Source organism: Cicer arietinum, chromosome 8 (genome assembly GCF_000331145.2).
Source record: "Cicer arietinum cultivar CDC Frontier isolate Library 1 chromosome 8, Cicar.CDCFrontier_v2.0, whole genome shotgun sequence".
Classification (NCBI taxonomy): domain Eukaryota; kingdom Viridiplantae; phylum Streptophyta; class Magnoliopsida; order Fabales; family Fabaceae; genus Cicer; species Cicer arietinum.
Window position 1 is genome coordinate 183,854 of NC_021167.2, and position 16,991 is coordinate 200,844.

A 16,991-nucleotide genomic window follows, 5' to 3' on the forward strand; every position below is an offset into this window, starting at 1 on the left:
ATATGATTAAGAAAATTAAAATGAAGAAAAATCATATTTATTACAATCATTTAATTTAATTTTTAAAATATTTTGTAAAATTCGTATGATAACTTATTATATAGAATAATTGTTTGACTCATTGTACTTTGCTTGTTAATTTATTTTTCAACATATAATGGTATTTGTATTTATTTGACGAAATAAAATGTAAAATACAAACCCAAAAATAAGATTTATAAATAATTTCACAATTTATAATTAATTAATAAAATGTATTTATTTGACTCATTGTACTTTGTTGATTTTTTCACAATTTATAAACTAAATAATTAATTTTAAATAATAAAGTCATAATAGTAACTCTCAACATAACTTATCCCTTGAATTTCTGACTCACCATTGCTAAAATATTAAATAATTTTTTTAGTAAACAAATATACCGTAAATAAATGCTCACAAATTCTAAATTATATCCCATAGTACATACCTTCTTTCTCTATATTTCACACTTCCCTTCATTAAAATTATAATTTAATGGTTCTTAACATTTAAGAGATCAACTACATGATAGGAACGCCTATGGTCACATGCATGCTCACTCACTCTCTTCCTCGATATATACCATTTATTATTTGCTCTACATACCAATTTTCTTCTCTTATATTTTGTTTCTCTTTACATATATCCATCTATATATACTACAAACCTCTTTCTACATTATCTATATATAACTCTTGCTTAATTTCCTTCTACACTACAAATAATTAACCTTTTGCTTGCTTTCACTCCACTTCCTATCCTTCTACTCTTCAATTGGTAGCCAAATACTAATTCCTTTTTTAATTCATATGTAACCGACATACCACTACTCAATTATGCTAATTTGTGTTATGGTTTTTTGTGATGTGAGAAACACTAATTCATTTCCTAATTGGTTTCCAATAATTTTTCCTTTTCGATTTTTTGGTACATAATTTCTTTTTTATTTTAAGCTTAGATATTTTATAATATGTTTAATTATTAAGAATAAATATAATGTTCTAATTTAGATATACAGTATAATCGGTTGTATTAAACTGTTAGTTAACTAAATATTAATTTGTCCAAATTATTATCGACTACTTATGCTCTTAATTGACCTCTATCCAAGAATCCTAGATTGGTTTGTTATTTGTTGGATGAATATGCTTTATTTGATTTCTTCATTTTCTTTCTTTTTATCCTTCCTCTTGTATTTTCTATTTTCTTTATTTTTGTTAATTATGTGTTTCTTTAAAACAAAATTAAAGAAAAGAATAATTGAAAATATTATTTGGTCTTTTCTTTTTCTTTTTTTTTGCAAAAAACTGACAAGGAAGGTTATAGGTAAATCAAGACAATAAATATAATCTTTACATTGCACATCGAACGAAAAAATTTATTTAATCTTTATATATATATATCTATATCCAAAAATGTCTACAAAAAGAAAAATAAAATTTTAATGAATAAAAAAGGCAAATAATAATAGAGGACAAGAAAATATCAGATGCAATTATTGCATATATGAGACTGAGATTTATTTGATACATACGATTAGTGTAAAAGTAATATAAAAACTGTTAAGTTTTAGAGTTGGAAATCACACCAGATATCTTATGGCGAGTCATGTTACGGTGATGTATACTAATTTATAGGTAAAGAAGCATTACTCTAAAATATAATTTTTAATAATATTTAAATGTTAGTATATAGTTAGTTAATTATTACCATTTGATTATTAAAAATATTTGATTTTTCTTATATTACTTTTAAAGTAACAAAAAAAAAATTCATACTAACAATATATATAACAATTAAACTTTAATATATAAATTTACTATATTAAATATTTTCTTCAAATCGTTGAATGACTTAAAACCTTATTATTTTGTATGACTAGATTTTCTAAGAATAATTTTTTCATCTTTGTTATTTCATCTACTACATATTTATCTATGTCTACGAATATATTATTATAATTATTAAATTTATAGTCATAAAATTAATTATCAAGAAATATTTATTCATTTATGAGAGTTTATCTTTTTTAACTTTAAAGGATATAGAGTACAAAAAAGATTTTAATGTCACTTTAATTTAAAATGTTTATTATCTTCCTCCTATTCAGAAGGAAATTATAAACTATAATATCTTAAATATTTTTTACAAGCTCTTAAACCTCACAAATTAAATATATCTGATGCACTTACTTAATTCTTTAATTATAGAATATAATATTAACACAAATAATATGATGAACATTATAATTATTAAATATAATATACATAATAATAAAAACATATTCTATATTATTTTAGACTACAAAATTAATGAATACTTTTTTTGACGGTAGACATTAATTTATGAATATTTAATAGTTATAAAATAAATATATATATTAACAGCAAAAACATATTAAAAGTTATTCCTATCTTGGCCCATAGATTATTCCTATCTTGAATCAAGTCCAAACCAACCTTCATGAGATAATGTGCACTAGTCTACTCTCATCCATGTAACCCCAGATGAAACTATGACATCTTTTATCAATTTCATCACAAACGAAAGCATTCTTTTTACCATTTTGTTCACTTCTTTACTATGAGTATGGTTCACTTCTAGTCTACGATTTTTTTATATTAAGCAACGGTTTTTGTGCGTTGCAGTAGGACAAAAATGTTGTAATGTAAATAAGTGTTTGATTAATGGATGAAAGTTCTAAGTAAGAATGATAAAACTAAGAGGAAGATGTGGCAGTAATTTCATCTGTGCCATATAAATGAAAAGAGAACACCACTTTGTTAAAAGAAAAAACCACTAACAATTAATATTAATAGCATTACTAATTGATAAAGCAGAGATTGATATGTACGCATTATTACTCAGTAAGTATCCATGCAATATAACTTGGAAAAGAGAAACTACTTTAAAAAGCTAACATGCATTTCGAAGGACAAGAATCTCAAACAATTAATAAATACATTCACACTCACACTCACACTTAATTGGATCTCTAAAATAAAATAGAAATTCATAGAAATCAGTAGCAGCAAAGAAAACACTAAATTAAAAGCATTAGTGCACCACTCACTAACAATACAAAAAGTCTCTTATTGCCATTGTTGAGAGATTGAGCTTCAACTAATTCATTGTGACAATAATTAAGATATATTACCAAATGAAGGAAAAGATAGTTTGATACATGGATGATGACAATGAATGTTAAAGCAAATTTACAGTAGAGATAAAAACCACTAATTCAAAAAGCATGCGATGAGTTGGATGGAAGTGGAGATAATAATATTCTCACACTTATAGCAAAGCAATGAACAACTTGAATATCTTTCTAGCTTCTTCTTTGTACTTCCTATACAAATACACAAAGACGTGTTCTATCTGATTATTTAGAAATATATATATATATAATATATATATATATATATGTATATCATAGATACTATTTTAATTATATATTATATATATGTTTATATTTTTCATGTATATATTTTGATATTTATATTTAAAGTTACATTATTTTTAATCAATATGTCGACTATTTATTAATAATATCTACTATTTATTATCAACAAAAATATCTTTTTCTAAGTAATAAAAAAATTTAAAATATTATTTACATATCCCGTATCTTCTATCAAAATAACTAGACATATTAATATTAAATTATGCTTGAGGTGAAAACTGGAAATATAAAATGTTGAACATATTTGATTTAAAATATAAGTATAAATAAGTCAAATAACATAGAAATGTAAACCAAATACATTAAATTTATTTAATTCATTTTTTCTTATACCTTGATATAGAGTAGTACTATATACAATTACTTATAATAATATCTTAATAAGTTAATATATTAATATTAATTGATTCAATCGTACTCTGGAAAAGTAGTAATATAATATTAAAATTAAAAGAAACGTGGTTGAATTCGGTTTCTATGACTCAGGATCAAGGATGAGTTGGAGTTTACTCATATGAATCAAAATGTGTAAATATATTGTTCATTAGATTAACGTTTAAAATTTACAAAATTTACCTTATTGTACATTGTATTAGACACGTGTCTAATAGTCTATGAGCCACAATAAGAGTATAAAGCAATATACAACTAATTAACAAGGATTTTATCAAAGAAAGAAAATTGATAAAGACATAGGAAAGAGGTAGAAAAAATTAATGGAATGTTATTATTTTTCAAAAATATGATTAATTAAAGTGGTACTAATAATTATTATATTTTATAATTATTTTAAAGATATTTAAATTTGATTCTTTCAAGTTATAAAATTAAGTTTTTATCTTTAACACAAAAAAAAAAAAAATTAAACTCTTTAACTCATAAGTAACAGTTTAAATATTATTAATTAATTAACCAACTCTCAAATACAAATCTACAACTTAGCAAATATATAGAAAAGTTAAAGTATCAATGTACTAACTATTTTACTTTTATGAATTCACGGTAAAGAAATAAATTATTATAACACAAGTTCTCAAACTAGAAGGCTTACTTTCACATATCAAATGAGCAAATAAGTCAATACTCAATTACGTAATGGGAAAAATAATTTATAAACTAATTAATAATAGTAAGATATTTGTAATATTGGAGAAACTTATACTGAGATTTAAATATCTAAATATTTTAGAAAAGTATCTTTTAGTCTATTAATTATCTTCAAAGTTAGAAAAGTGTCCCACAATATTTTGGAATTCATTATAGGTAGATTTAATTTTTCTAGTCCCCCACCCCACCCTATGCTGGTTTGCATGGAAGTATGGAAAGCTAGAGATGCATGCATGCATCAGACCAACATGCATTTGAAAAAGCTAACATGCATTTAGAAGGACAAGATTCCTAACCTTAATAGCACATATTTAACTCACACACTTTGATCTCATGCAAGGGAGGAGGAAGGCACTTTAAGCAAAAGCATTCATTAATGGTGGTCGTGTCACTCACTAACTTATATGCATTGCTTTGAAATGTACAACAACATCTCATACAAAAAGTCTCTTAATATTGTCATTGTTAAGAGATGGAGCTTCAACCATTTCTTAATATCACAGTAATCAAGATACAAAACTAAATGTTGGAAATGATGATGCCTTTAATGAAAAATTCATTGGAAATAATGATGGCATTTATGAGAGCTAATGATGTTGTGAATTGAAAAAATTGAGAAGTCCCACATTGGAGGGATACCACACACTAGTAGGGTATATAAGGTGGAGGTAATGAACTTGGGATGGGCCCCAAGGGGCACCCCAATTTTGTGAAGGAGGGAGAACGCAAGCTAATTGACCACCACACACGCGCGCGCCGCCGCCGTCGTCCGTCTGGCCTGGCCACCAAAGAACAACAACAGGAATGGGAACCACCAAAGGGTCCCAATTGCTAGGCAGCCACCACCTCCTAGAAATGGCCCTCTCCCCTTTCTCTGTTACTATTGTGGGAAAGAGGGTCATATGGCACGCAAGTGTAGGAAGAAATAAGAAATAAGAAAGAATCTGGTCTCAGGGTTTCTTCTCAATATGGCAGGGTTTACGTTTACATGTTGTGTGATTTTAATATTTGGCATGCTAGACTCTGTCATATAAATAAACATGTGATTTCAAACTTAAGTAATTTAGGCTTGATTCCAAAATTATCTAAAAAGGATTTTGAAAAATGCGATTTTTGCAGTCAAGGCAAAATAACTAAAAAATCCCATAAATCAATTGTTAGAGAATCTGAACCTCTAGAATTAATACACTCTCACATATGTGAGCTTGACGGAACGCTAACCAGAAATGGAAAACGTTATTTCATCACTTTTATTGACGATTGTTCTGATTTTACTTACATATATCTCATGAAAAATAAAAGTGAAGCGCTTGACATATTCAAAATATTTGTGACTGAAATAGAAAATCAATTTAATAAAAAGATTAAGAGGTTACGTAGTGATAGAGGAACAAAGTATGATTCAAACTTGTTTATTGAGTTTTATAAAACCCAAGGAATTGTACATGAAACAGCTGCACCATATTCACTTGAAATGAATGGTAAAGCTGAAAGAAAGAATAAAACTCTTACTGGATTAGTTGTTGCTATAATGCTTAATTCTGGTGCTGCATCTCATTGGTGGGAGGAAATTATTTTGATTGTTTGCTATGTTTTGAATAGAGTTCCTAATTCTAAAAGCAAAACATCTCCTTATGAGATAATGAAGAATAGACATCCCAACTTGTCTTATCTTCGAACATGGGATTGTCTGACTTATGTCAGAATCCCCGATCCCAAACGAATCAAACTCGCTAGTAGAGCCTATGAATGTGCATTCATTGGGTATGCAGTAAACATCAAAACGTATAGGTTTTATGACCTAAACGCGAAAGTGATCATAGAATCAAATGATGCTGACTTCTATGAAGATAAATTCCCTTTCAAATCAAGAAATAGTGGGGGCAGCGGACCAAGTCAAGTTCTTGTAACAACGAGCACTGAAAGCAACAAACAAGACGAAACGGAAACTCGAAGGAGTAAGAGTTGCTAAAGATTACGGACCAGAATACATGGCCTACAACTTAGAAGAGAATCCTGCGAACATTAAAGAAGCTCTGTCATCCTTAGATGCAGATCTATGACAAGAAGCTATAAACGATGAAATGGATTCTCTAGAATCTAACAAGACCTGACATTTGGTAGACTTGCCTCCTGGTTGCAAACCAATAGGTTGTAATTCATGGACAAGAAGACAAGGTCTGTAAGTTAGATAAGTCTCCGTATGGTCTTAAACAAGCTCCTAAGCAATGGCATGAAAAATTTGATAACTTGATTATGTCGAATGAGTTTAAAGTAAATGAAAATGACAAATGTATTTACTACAAATATGAAAATGACATTTGCACTATCTTATGTCTCTATGTAGACGACTTACTCATATTTGGTTCAAACATTCATGCTGTAAATAATGTGAAATCATTGTTGAGCAACAACTTTGATATGAAAGACATCGAAGAAGCAAGTGTAATCCTCGGAATCAAGATTATTAAGTCAGAAAAGGGAATTTCTTTGGATCAATCTCACTATATTGAAAAGATCCTAAAGAAATATGATTACTTTGACTGTAAACCTGCTTGCACACCATATGATCCAAGTGTGAAACTTTTCAAGAACTCTGGTGAAGGTGTTAGACAAACTGAATATGCAAGCATCATTGGCAGCCTCAGGTATGCCACTAATTGTACTAGACCCGACATTGCTTATGTTGTGGGATTGTTGTGCAGGTTTACTAGTAAACCTAGTATGGAGCATTGACACGCTATCGAAAGAGTCATGAGATACCTTAAAAGGACCATGAGTCTCGGATTACACTATCGAAGATTTCCTGCCGTCCTTGAAGGATACAGTGATGCTGATTGGAACACCTTATCAGATGACTCCAAGGCAACCAGTGGCTATGTTTTCAGCATAGCCGGTGGTGCTGTATCATGGAAATCGAAGAAACAGACAATATTGGCTCAGTCCACTATGGAGTCTGAAATGATAGCACTAGCTAATGCTAGTGAAGAAGCAAGCTGGTTGAGATGCATATGCACCAGAAAGGTTATCATCATAATTTCGCTTCATTTAATGCATATGCTTATCGTCTTAATCATGCAAATCATTTTCGCGCCGCTGATCAGCTCTCTGAGCTAATGGACGCTCAAGGAAAGTCTCAATCGAAGAAGCAATTCGAATGCATTCAGACGCAGGAAGAGGTCTTAGGGTTTATCATGTTTATGATAAGATGAGGAATAAGTTTGGTGTGAAACCTAGGTTTTTTTTTTTTTTTTGTATAATAGGATTATGGATGCATTAGTTAAGACAGAGCATTTAGATTTGGCGTTGTCGGTTTATAATGATTTTAGGGAGGATGATTTGGTTGAAGAGAGTGTTACTTTTATGGTTTTGGTAAAGGGATTGTGTAAAATTGGGAGGATTGGTGAGATGTTGGAGGTTTTGGGGAGGACGAGGGAGAAACTGTAAAATCTCGAATTGCTTCTCCGACAGAGGCTTTCCCTGAGAGTCCATCAGCTCAGGGAGCTGATCCGCGGCGCGAAAATGATTTGCACGATTAAGACAATAAGCAAATGCATTAAACGAAGCAAAATTATGATGATAACCTTGCTGGTTTTCTACCTAGTGAAAAAACTTGAAAGCGAGAGTATGGTTAGTTTAGACTTTAAGAACCTCAGCAACAAGGTTGGGAGGAACCCTACGGAGTTTGTTGAGTTCAGTTATAACCGATGGGCCCCATTTGTAACCATTTTTGCGGAAAGCGTCAACAATGAATAGAGCGATCGGGGAGAGGTGGAGGGAGGCAGAGAATGATCCTTCCGAGGATGGCGGTGGTGAGGGATTTTGTTGGGAGAGAAAGTGTGGGTCGCACTTTTGGATTTCGAAAGGACGGGATATGGTTTTAGGTTTGGGAGGAGTGAGAGTTTGGCGATTGGAGAAAAGGCCATTGTGTACAGTTGCACGGTTTTGGGAGGGTTTGCGGTGACCGTAGTAGAAATAGAATTTGTTTGGTGTTGTTGGTGTTTGAGGAGGCATTTTTTAAGGATTGTCCTTTTTTTTGTGTGTGGCAATTGGTGTTTTTGGTGCTAAGAAATTGAGAATGTGATTAAGTATGAAGTTGTTGGCTGGGGTATTTAGAAATGTTGTATCTTTTGAAGAAAAGGATTTGTAGTGTCAAATGTGTAATGAAAAGGAAAATGTTGATTGAGAGAATGGGAGAGAAGAAGAGGCGTTGATACCAGATTATCAAATTAAATCTGGTATCAACGCCTTTTCTTCCCTCCCATTTTCTCAATCAACATTTTCATTTTCATTGCACATTTTCACGAGAGGTATTTACACCCTTGCAAGAAAAAGGCTGTGTTAGTGTTGAAATATACAATGTTCTTATGGATTCTCTTCGATTGAGTGGTGAAGTGAAGAAAGCATTATCACTCTTCGATGAAATAAAGGAGATAGACATGAAGCCTGATTCGCCAACATATAACATAGCAATTCTATGCCTTGTTGCTCGCGGTGAAATTCAGGAGGCTTGTGTATGTCATAATAAGATCATTGAGATGTCTTGCATTCCTTTTGTGGCTGTTTATCATCCCCTTGCTAAAGGTCTTTGCGAAATAGGAAAGATTGACGAAGCCATGATGCTTCTTAGAGATTGCTTAGGCAATGCTACTAATGGACCTATGGAGTTTAAGTATTGTCTTACCCTTATTCAAATATGCAAATTTAATGATGCCGAAAAGGTGATTGATGTATTGAATGAGATGATGCAACAAGGTTTCCCTTTATGCAATGTTGTATGTTCTGCAATCATCTCTGGCATGTGCAAGCATGGAACAATTGAAGAGGCCAGAAAGGTTTTCTCAAATTTGAGAGACCGCAAATTGTTGACTGAATCTGATACTATTGTGTACGACGAATTACTAATTGATCACATGAAGAAAAAGACAGCGGACTTGGTAATATCAAGATTGAAGTTCTTTGGTCTAGAGTCTAAACTAAAGTCAAAGGGTTGTAAACTATTGCCAAGTTGAAAACTGTTATGGTGAAGACTAATTATTTCCTTCTTTTTGGTCATTTATAACGATGCTGCACATCTTTTCCTATTAAGGGTGTGTTTGAAAGATCTTATTTGGGCTATCTTATGACATTAGTGCTTATGAAATTACTTGAAAGAGCCTATACAAATAGCTTACGAGTTATAAGTATGAGTTTAAACTCACAAGCTCTTTGATTATTGAATCGGCTTAATCATAAATGCATACAAGATAAACATTTATTGAATAAATATTCAATTGATTTGTTTGTCCAAATGCGCAATCAACAATTTCAGAAGATCTTGTACTATTTTACTACTGTTTTCCAGCATTTATTCTTTTACTCTTTTGACTCTGTCCAAACTCAATTAGGAATTTTCTTTGGAGACTAGTCAGGACATTCTCCAACCAGCGGCAACTTGAGGAAAAAAGGTCTGATGATTGATGTTACCCGCCCTGTATGTAATTCCAATCCTGACCACTTGTTTATGCACTGCACTGCTGCAAAGCTAGTCTGGTTTGCTCGCTACTGAGAGCTCATGTACCAAGTGAGACTAATAAGAACCTGGATGAAGAGCTAGATTAGTTGCAAGGAAAAACTTGGGTTGCAACTGGTTTGTGCAACTCTAAAATATTTGGAATGAGAGAATTCTAATTCTGTTTAAAACACTTAACGTCGAATCCTTTGGAGGTGGCTAGGAGTGCTTGTGATTGTCTCCAATTTTAACCAAGCAGGGGAATGACATTCTACAGGAAAGCATACCACAAATAAGAATTGTCGTTGTTAATTTTACGGCACAAGTTGACGCAAGGGGCAGTCTGGATGGCCCTACCACGTGGTGATGTGTTTTTAAAGATCCAACTGGTGTTGTTTCTTTGGCAGCTTGCAGAAAAGAATGGATCGCCTTAGATTCATATACGGCAGAAGCTCTCGGTGTGCGTTGATGCCTTCAATTGGCAAAATAATGTATGGGAAAGAACTATTGGCTCAAGAACTTGGCTGGGCTATATCCCACAAAATTTTGGTGTCTTTTCTCGTTGTAAGTCATTTGTTTTAATTTAAAATTAGAATGTTTTGTTGTTTACAAAAAGAATGTTATGCACTAATCCAATACATATTTTAAAATCATGACTACATCACTTTTCACTTATATAGAAAATGAGTAACTAATTAATAGTTAAATACAAATTGACTAATAAGAAGTTGCATCTTTAATACATCTGACATTAACTACATAATCTAATACGGGATGATATTCTAAATTCAAAACGCAAAAAAAAAAAAATTTAGTGACTCTCTATTTAAAAATTTAACATATTAACATTTTTATTTAAATTATTAACATTTTGACAATAATTAATTAATTTATTTTCTAGTTAGAGACAGTTGGTAGAAGCAACAAAAAAAGATGAGAAAAAAAAGTTTAACACGACATACAATAACACAACCTTCTAGACAATAAGTATTTTAATTTTAGATAATAGATATCATAACAATTCCAATGGTTGAAATTTAAAATACAACATTGACAAATCATGCTTCCAAACTTTTATTGGTACAATTAATTAATGCAACTTAAATTTTCTTAAAAAATGGTTTTGCCTCTATCAACTTATACAAACATGCTATCAATATGCATACACTGAGAGATAAAGTGCAACGTTAGAAAAAAAGCAAAGGGCCTGTTTGATTTAAAAAAGAAATTTCAGTTTTCACTTTCTTGTTTATGTTTTAATTACAAAAATGTCACCTTGTTTCCACGGTTTCTTGTTTTCTAAGTTTTATAAGGGAAACAAATAAAAAATTAAAAGTTTTCTCAATGCTTTATATGCAAAACATTTTATATTAGCTTTTATTAGCACAAAGCAAAAACTACTTTTATAACATTTTTAAGGGGGCAATCGCAGTGGTAACTGACCTCAGGCTTATTCATTATGTTTTTTGTTCCGCTAGCATAGTCTAGGGTACCTAGTGTTTCTTCCAAGCAATAAGCAGATGGACTAATAGTAGCAATTATGCATGTTTTAGTTTTCCCTCCTAAGGAGTCTCGCAAAATCCTTGTAAGCTTACTATCTCTGAAATAACGGACAACCAAGTGGCATGTACATTAAGGTACATGTCTTTATAATATTATAGTAATTGATAGTAATTAAAAACTATGTTAATATGGACCTGTAAGGTACATGCGCAGAATGTTCCACAAGGGCATTTATCACACGTACCAGAGTGAGTAAGCTCTGGTTTATCTCTCCCGCTTCTCTAGCACGGCCCTGTAATCATATTGTTGCAAACTTAAACCACGATCAAGCAGAACCTTTTAACCCAGATACAGTTGAGACAAAGAAAGAGAATCAGGTGAATAAATGTAGTTGAAAAGTTCCTATTAGCAAAAAGTGAATTAAAATTGGGCGTAAGCGTTTAATGATGCTTCTTACTTCTTAGAATATTTAAGCTGATGTTTCAAATGCACCCAAATTATCATTTCAATGCATTATAACATGAATAAATGCTATATCTGATTTGCTATTTGGTTACACCACTATATTTTTCTAGCCAAATAAAAAAATTACTTGGCACAATGAATTGCCAGAGTAGACTAAATCAGAAATTTTGCTTTTACCTAACGCAGTATATTTTTTGATCCAGCCAAATCAACAAGATTAAGTTTGCCACACTTAATCAACTCCTCGTCACCAATAACAGTTTCTTTCGCATAGACAGTAATGGTAAACACTGAATGCGACATGAATTCCATCAACAAAAATAAAAGGAAACCTATCTACCTGCTTCTCTTGTTAAGCAATGTCTCTGAAGTGCGCCTCTTAGATGCCCCTCGTTCCAACAGAGTATAAATTTCATTTACACTGTATACTGATTCTTCTTCAAGGCCTCTCACCACCACACGACCTTTTCCATCTTCCATAAGGGCTACAGGTTTCTTTATTTTTTCTTCTATAGGCCTGGTAGAATTGTCTTCTGGGGACAATAGATCAGTTATTTCTTCATTATAAAGCTCAAGGAATGTGACTTTCATGCTATAGTTAGCATTTTGTGCTTCCAAAATATCAAAAATTTGACGAACTGCTCTTGGGATGACACCAGCCTCAGCAGTTAAATCACCACTCTGTATATAAATCACATCATTTAACACAATTTCCACGATCAGAAAACATCGGTGATATAACATAATATAACCAGTGGAATGAAACGCAGGTTGAATGACAAAATGCATACCTTATTTCTCATTCCACCCTCCATTGTATAAGTTTTACCAGACCCAGTTTGTCCATAAGCAAAGACAGTGCAATTGAAACCATCAAGAACTTCATTGACAATTGGGGAAATGACTTGGTCGTATATCGATCTCTGTTGTGCTTTAGGTCCAAAATCCTTATCAAACAGATTAAAAAACACATGTTAGTAAAATATTACAATATATTATAACTTGCAAATGATCATAGTAAGATAGCCCAAAAAATAGAAGTATAAGTTAAGTAAGTGTACCTTGTCGAAATTGAAAACTCTATCAACATGTTTGTTAGCTATAGTCTACATAAATAAGTGGTCATCCGACTCAGGATTGGAATTACATACAGAGCAGGTAACATCAATCATCAGACCTTTTTTCCTCAAGTTGCCGCTGGTTGGAGAATGTCCTGACTAGTCTCCAAAGAAAATTCCTAATGGAGTTTGGACAGAGTCAAAAGAGGTAAAGAATAAATGCTGGAAAACAGTAGTAAAATAGTACAAGATCTTCTGAAATTGTTGATTGTGCATTTGGACAAAAAAATCAATTAAACATTTATTCAATAAATGTTTATCATGTATGCATTTATGATTAAGCCGATTCAATAATCAAAGAGCTTGTGAGTTTAAACTCATACTTATAACTCGTAAGCTATTTGTATAGGCTCTTTCAAGTAATTTCATAAGCACTTATGTCATAAGATAGCGCAAATAAGATATTTCAAACACACCCTTAATAGAAAAAGAGGTGGCAACATCGTTATAAATGACCAAAAAGAAGCAAATAATTAGTCCCCACCATAACAGTTTTCAACTTGGCAACACCTTACAACCCTTTGACTTTAGTTTAGACTCTAGACCAAAGAACTTCAATCCTGATATTACCAAGTCCGCTGTCTTTTTCTTCATGTGATCAATTAGTAATTCGTCGTACACAATAGTATCAGATTCTGTCAACAATTTGCGGTCTCTCAAATTTGAGAAAACCTTTCTGGCCTCTTCAATTGTTCCATGCTTGCACATGCCAGAGATGATTGCAGAACATACAACATTGCATAAAGGGAAACCTTGTTGCATCATCTCATTCAATACATCAATCACCTTTTCTGCATCATTAAATTTGCATATGTGAACAAGGGTAAGACAATACTTAAACTCCATAGGTCCACTAGTAGCATTGCCTAAGCAATCTCTAACAAGCATCATGGCTTCCTCAATCTCTCCTATTTCACAAAGACCTTTAGCAAGGCGATGATAAACAACCACAGAAGGAATGCAAGACATCTCAATGATCTTATTATGACATACACAAGCCTCTTGAATTTCACCGCGAGCAATAAGGCATAGAATTGCTATGTTATATGTTGACGAATCAGGCTTCATGCCTGACCCCTTTATTTCATCGAAGAGTGATAACGCTTTCTTCACTTCGCCACTCAATCGAAGAGAATCCATAAGAACATTGTATATTTCAACACTAACATAACCTTTTTCTTTCAAGTGTGTAAATATCTCGAGTGACATTACTGGTCCTTTCTTCTCAACCAAATGGGAGAAAAATTTGGACAGATCATCAATGACTGGAAATCCCAATTTCTCCATCTTTTTTAGCAACTTATAAAATTCTTCCATACGTTTCGCTTCGGCATAGGCCAACAATAACGGTTTTACAGATAAGAAGTCCGGTTCAAGACCCTCCTGAATAGTGACTTGGAAAAGCTTATAAGCCTTCTCAACCTTATTCAAGTTGCACAAACCTTTAATAAGGTTATTATAAATCCCCAAATCGGCTCGGTATCCTGAGTTCACCAAATCCTTCAACAAATCAAAAGCCAAACCAACCTTATTCCCCGCCACAAACGACTCAATCAATGATCCATATATCGCTCTATCTATCAAATGACCCTTACTTTTCATCTCCTTAAACAACTCATAACCCTCCTTAACCCTTCCCTCTTTAGCCAAACCACCAATGATAGTACCATATGCCATGACATCCAGCACAACTCCGTCTCTCTTCATTTCTTCCCAAACCCTCAAACAACCATCCAAATTCCCCTCTGCAACCATAATCCGAACCAACGCGGTATATGCGAAAACATCCGGCTTACACAATTTCTCCCTCATCCTCCCCAAAACCTCTAACATCTCACCAATCCTCCCAGCTTTACACAATCCCTTTACCAAAACCATAAAAGTAACACTCTCTTCAACCAGTCCATCCTCTCTAAAATCATTATAAACCGACAACGCCAAATCCAAATGTCGAGTCCTAACCAAAGCATCCATAATCGTATTATACAAAAAAACCCTAGGTTTCACACCAAACTTATTCCTCATCTTATCATAAATATGATAAACCCTAAGACCTCTTCCTGCGTCACAATGCATTCGAATTAAAATCTCGAATTGCTTCTCCGACGGAGGCTTTCCATGAGCATCCATCAGCTCAGGGAGCTGATCCGCGGCGTGGAAATGATTTGCACGGTTAAGACAATAAGCAAATGCATTAAATGAAGCGAAATTATGATGATAACCTTTTTGGTTTTCTACCCAGTGAAAAAACTTGAAAGTGAGAGTAGGGTTAGTTTGGACTTTAAGTACCTCAGCAACAAGGTTGGGAGGAACTCTACGGAGCTTGTTGAGTTCAGCTATAACCGATGGGCCCCACTTGTAACCGTTTTTGCGAAAAGCGTCAACGATGAATCGAGCAATCGGGGAGAGGCGGAGGGAGGCAGAGAATGATGCTTCCGGGGATGGTGGTGGCGGTGGTGAGGGGTTTTGTTGGGAGAGGAAGTGTGGGTCCCACTTTTGGATTTCGAAAGGGCGGGATGTGGTTGTAGGTTTGGGAGGAGTGAGAGTTTGGCGATTGGAGAAAAGACCGCCGCGTACGGTTGGACGGTTTTGGGAGGGTTTGCGGTGACCGTAGTAGAAATAGAATTTGTTTGGTGTTGTTGGTGTTTGAGGAGGCATCCTGTGTTTTTATTTTCTTGTGGCAATTGATGTTGGTTTTTTGCGCTGAGAAATTGATGGCCGGCAGTGATGAATAAACAGTAGGAAAGTGAAGGTTGTTGCGTTACTTCATTCTTGCCGAACAAATGTTCCGTGGAAGGTAATCATATAAAATTAAAAAATAAATAAATAAAAGTACTACCGAATTTATGGATTTATTCAAATAATTTTTTACTTGATTAAAATCAACTAATTGAATATGGTAATATTACAGGGTGGTGGGTGCATTTATCATTTGTTTGGGCTTGTACCTTGTTGTGTGGGGAAAAAGCAAAGATTACAACAGCCCATCAAAATCAAATATTGAAGAGCCTGTTTTACCGAATTAGCAATCTGCAACTGAAAATTGTACCTACGAGATCATCACAATTCAATAATTTTGGAATTATTATAACTCTATGATCAACAAGAGGGTGGAGTTCAAATTATTGTTATATTGTAATTGTAATGTCAATTTTCAAATTCAATATTATGGGACATTTTCAGAGAGACTCTGCACCTTCTATGTGTCAATACTTTTGTAAAGATATTTTAAGATTTCAATGTGGCACAACAAAATAGTGAATTTTCATTTAATAATAATATAGCAATAGTTTTATGTACACTCTTAATATATATGTCAGTTAAACACTAAAAATAAAATATAAAATAAAGTAATATTTTAAGTAGTCAAAATGATCACATAACTTTAATTTTGACCCTCTATTATGGTACACAAAATTCCCTCTATGTATGCTAGATAAAAAGAGAAGACTTATTTGTTTTGTTTCTCTTTTACAATGTATCGTATCAGATATAAATCCCCCCTCAAATGGTTTTTATACTTTTGCCTTTACCAAAAGGTTATTTGTCGAAAAGTGTTTTGTCATAAAATAAGAAAAATGTTTTATGCAAATTCAATATATTTTTTTTATATCGATAAATGTTAGAGGTTAATTAGTTTATGGAAAAGAAGATAAGTTAATAATAGAGATTAAATCTTTTACCTTCTTTTCGATACTCATTCGATATATTTTAGTTTATCAATTAAACTACCTACACGAAATTTTATATACTTGATTAATTACGTGAAAAATAAAGTTAATTCAATTAAATAGATGATTAATTTTGATTATATTAAAAATTA

General features: G+C 32.5%; 3 protein-coding genes across 7 annotated transcripts; 1 reads left to right on the top strand and 2 right to left on the bottom strand.

Moving 5' to 3' along the window:
• Positions 1–8,681: 8,681 nt before the first annotated feature.
• Positions 8,682–10,736, top strand: LOC101507556 (pentatricopeptide repeat-containing protein At4g20740-like). The gene is made up of 2 exons (XM_073364315.1): positions 8,682–8,699; positions 8,902–10,736. Exons 1-2 carry the CDS (start codon positions 8,682–8,684, stop codon positions 9,601–9,603), a joined length of 720 nt encoding a protein of 239 aa, XP_073220416.1. The 3' UTR covers positions 9,604–10,736.
• Positions 10,737–11,094: 358 nt separating this feature from the next.
• On the bottom strand, positions 11,095–15,976 carry LOC101507871 (pentatricopeptide repeat-containing protein At4g20740-like). Of its 5 annotated transcripts, none has more exons than XM_073364550.1 (6): positions 13,739–15,976; positions 13,112–13,287; positions 12,842–12,997; positions 12,391–12,731; positions 11,830–11,877; positions 11,095–11,682 (listed from the first exon to the last, which is right to left on the bottom strand). In XM_073364550.1, exons 1-2 carry the CDS (start codon positions 15,824–15,826, stop codon positions 13,237–13,239), a joined length of 2,139 nt encoding a protein of 712 aa, XP_073220651.1. In that variant the 5' UTR covers positions 15,827–15,976; the 3' UTR covers positions 11,095–11,682; positions 11,830–11,877; positions 12,391–12,731; positions 12,842–12,997; positions 13,112–13,236. The 5 variants fall into 5 exon arrangements, with proteins under 5 accessions (XP_073220651.1, XP_073220652.1, XP_073220650.1 ...); XM_073364551.1 differs by having other exon boundaries at positions 11,830–11,921; XM_073364549.1 differs by having other exon boundaries at positions 11,780–11,921.
• On the bottom strand, positions 12,387–13,222 carry LOC140919012 (kinesin-like protein KIN-5B). Its single transcript, XM_073364316.1, has 4 exons — positions 13,202–13,222; positions 13,112–13,156; positions 12,842–12,997; positions 12,387–12,731 (listed from the first exon to the last, which is right to left on the bottom strand). The coding sequence occupies exons 1-4, from the start codon at positions 13,220–13,222 to the stop codon at positions 12,387–12,389; spliced, it is 567 nt and encodes a 188-aa protein (XP_073220417.1).
• Positions 15,977–16,991: the final 1,015 nt, after the last annotated feature.

Bases quoted from the DNA above. Each gene is read 5' to 3' on its own strand.
- LOC140919012 (XM_073364316.1), bottom strand. From the start codon at position 13,222: ATGATTGATGTTACCTGCTCT. The intron at 13,157-13,201 runs GTATGTAATTCC...TTATTTATGTAG, and splicing joins TGATTGATGTTACCTGCTCT to ACTATAGCTAACAAACATGT. The intron at 12,998-13,111 runs GTACACTTACTT...CTGTTTGATAAG, and splicing joins GAGTTTTCAATTTCGACAAG to GATTTTGGACCTAAAGCACA.
- LOC101507871 (XM_027337394.2), bottom strand. From the start codon at position 15,826: ATGCCTCCTCAAACACCAACAACACCAAACAAATTCTATTTCTACTAC.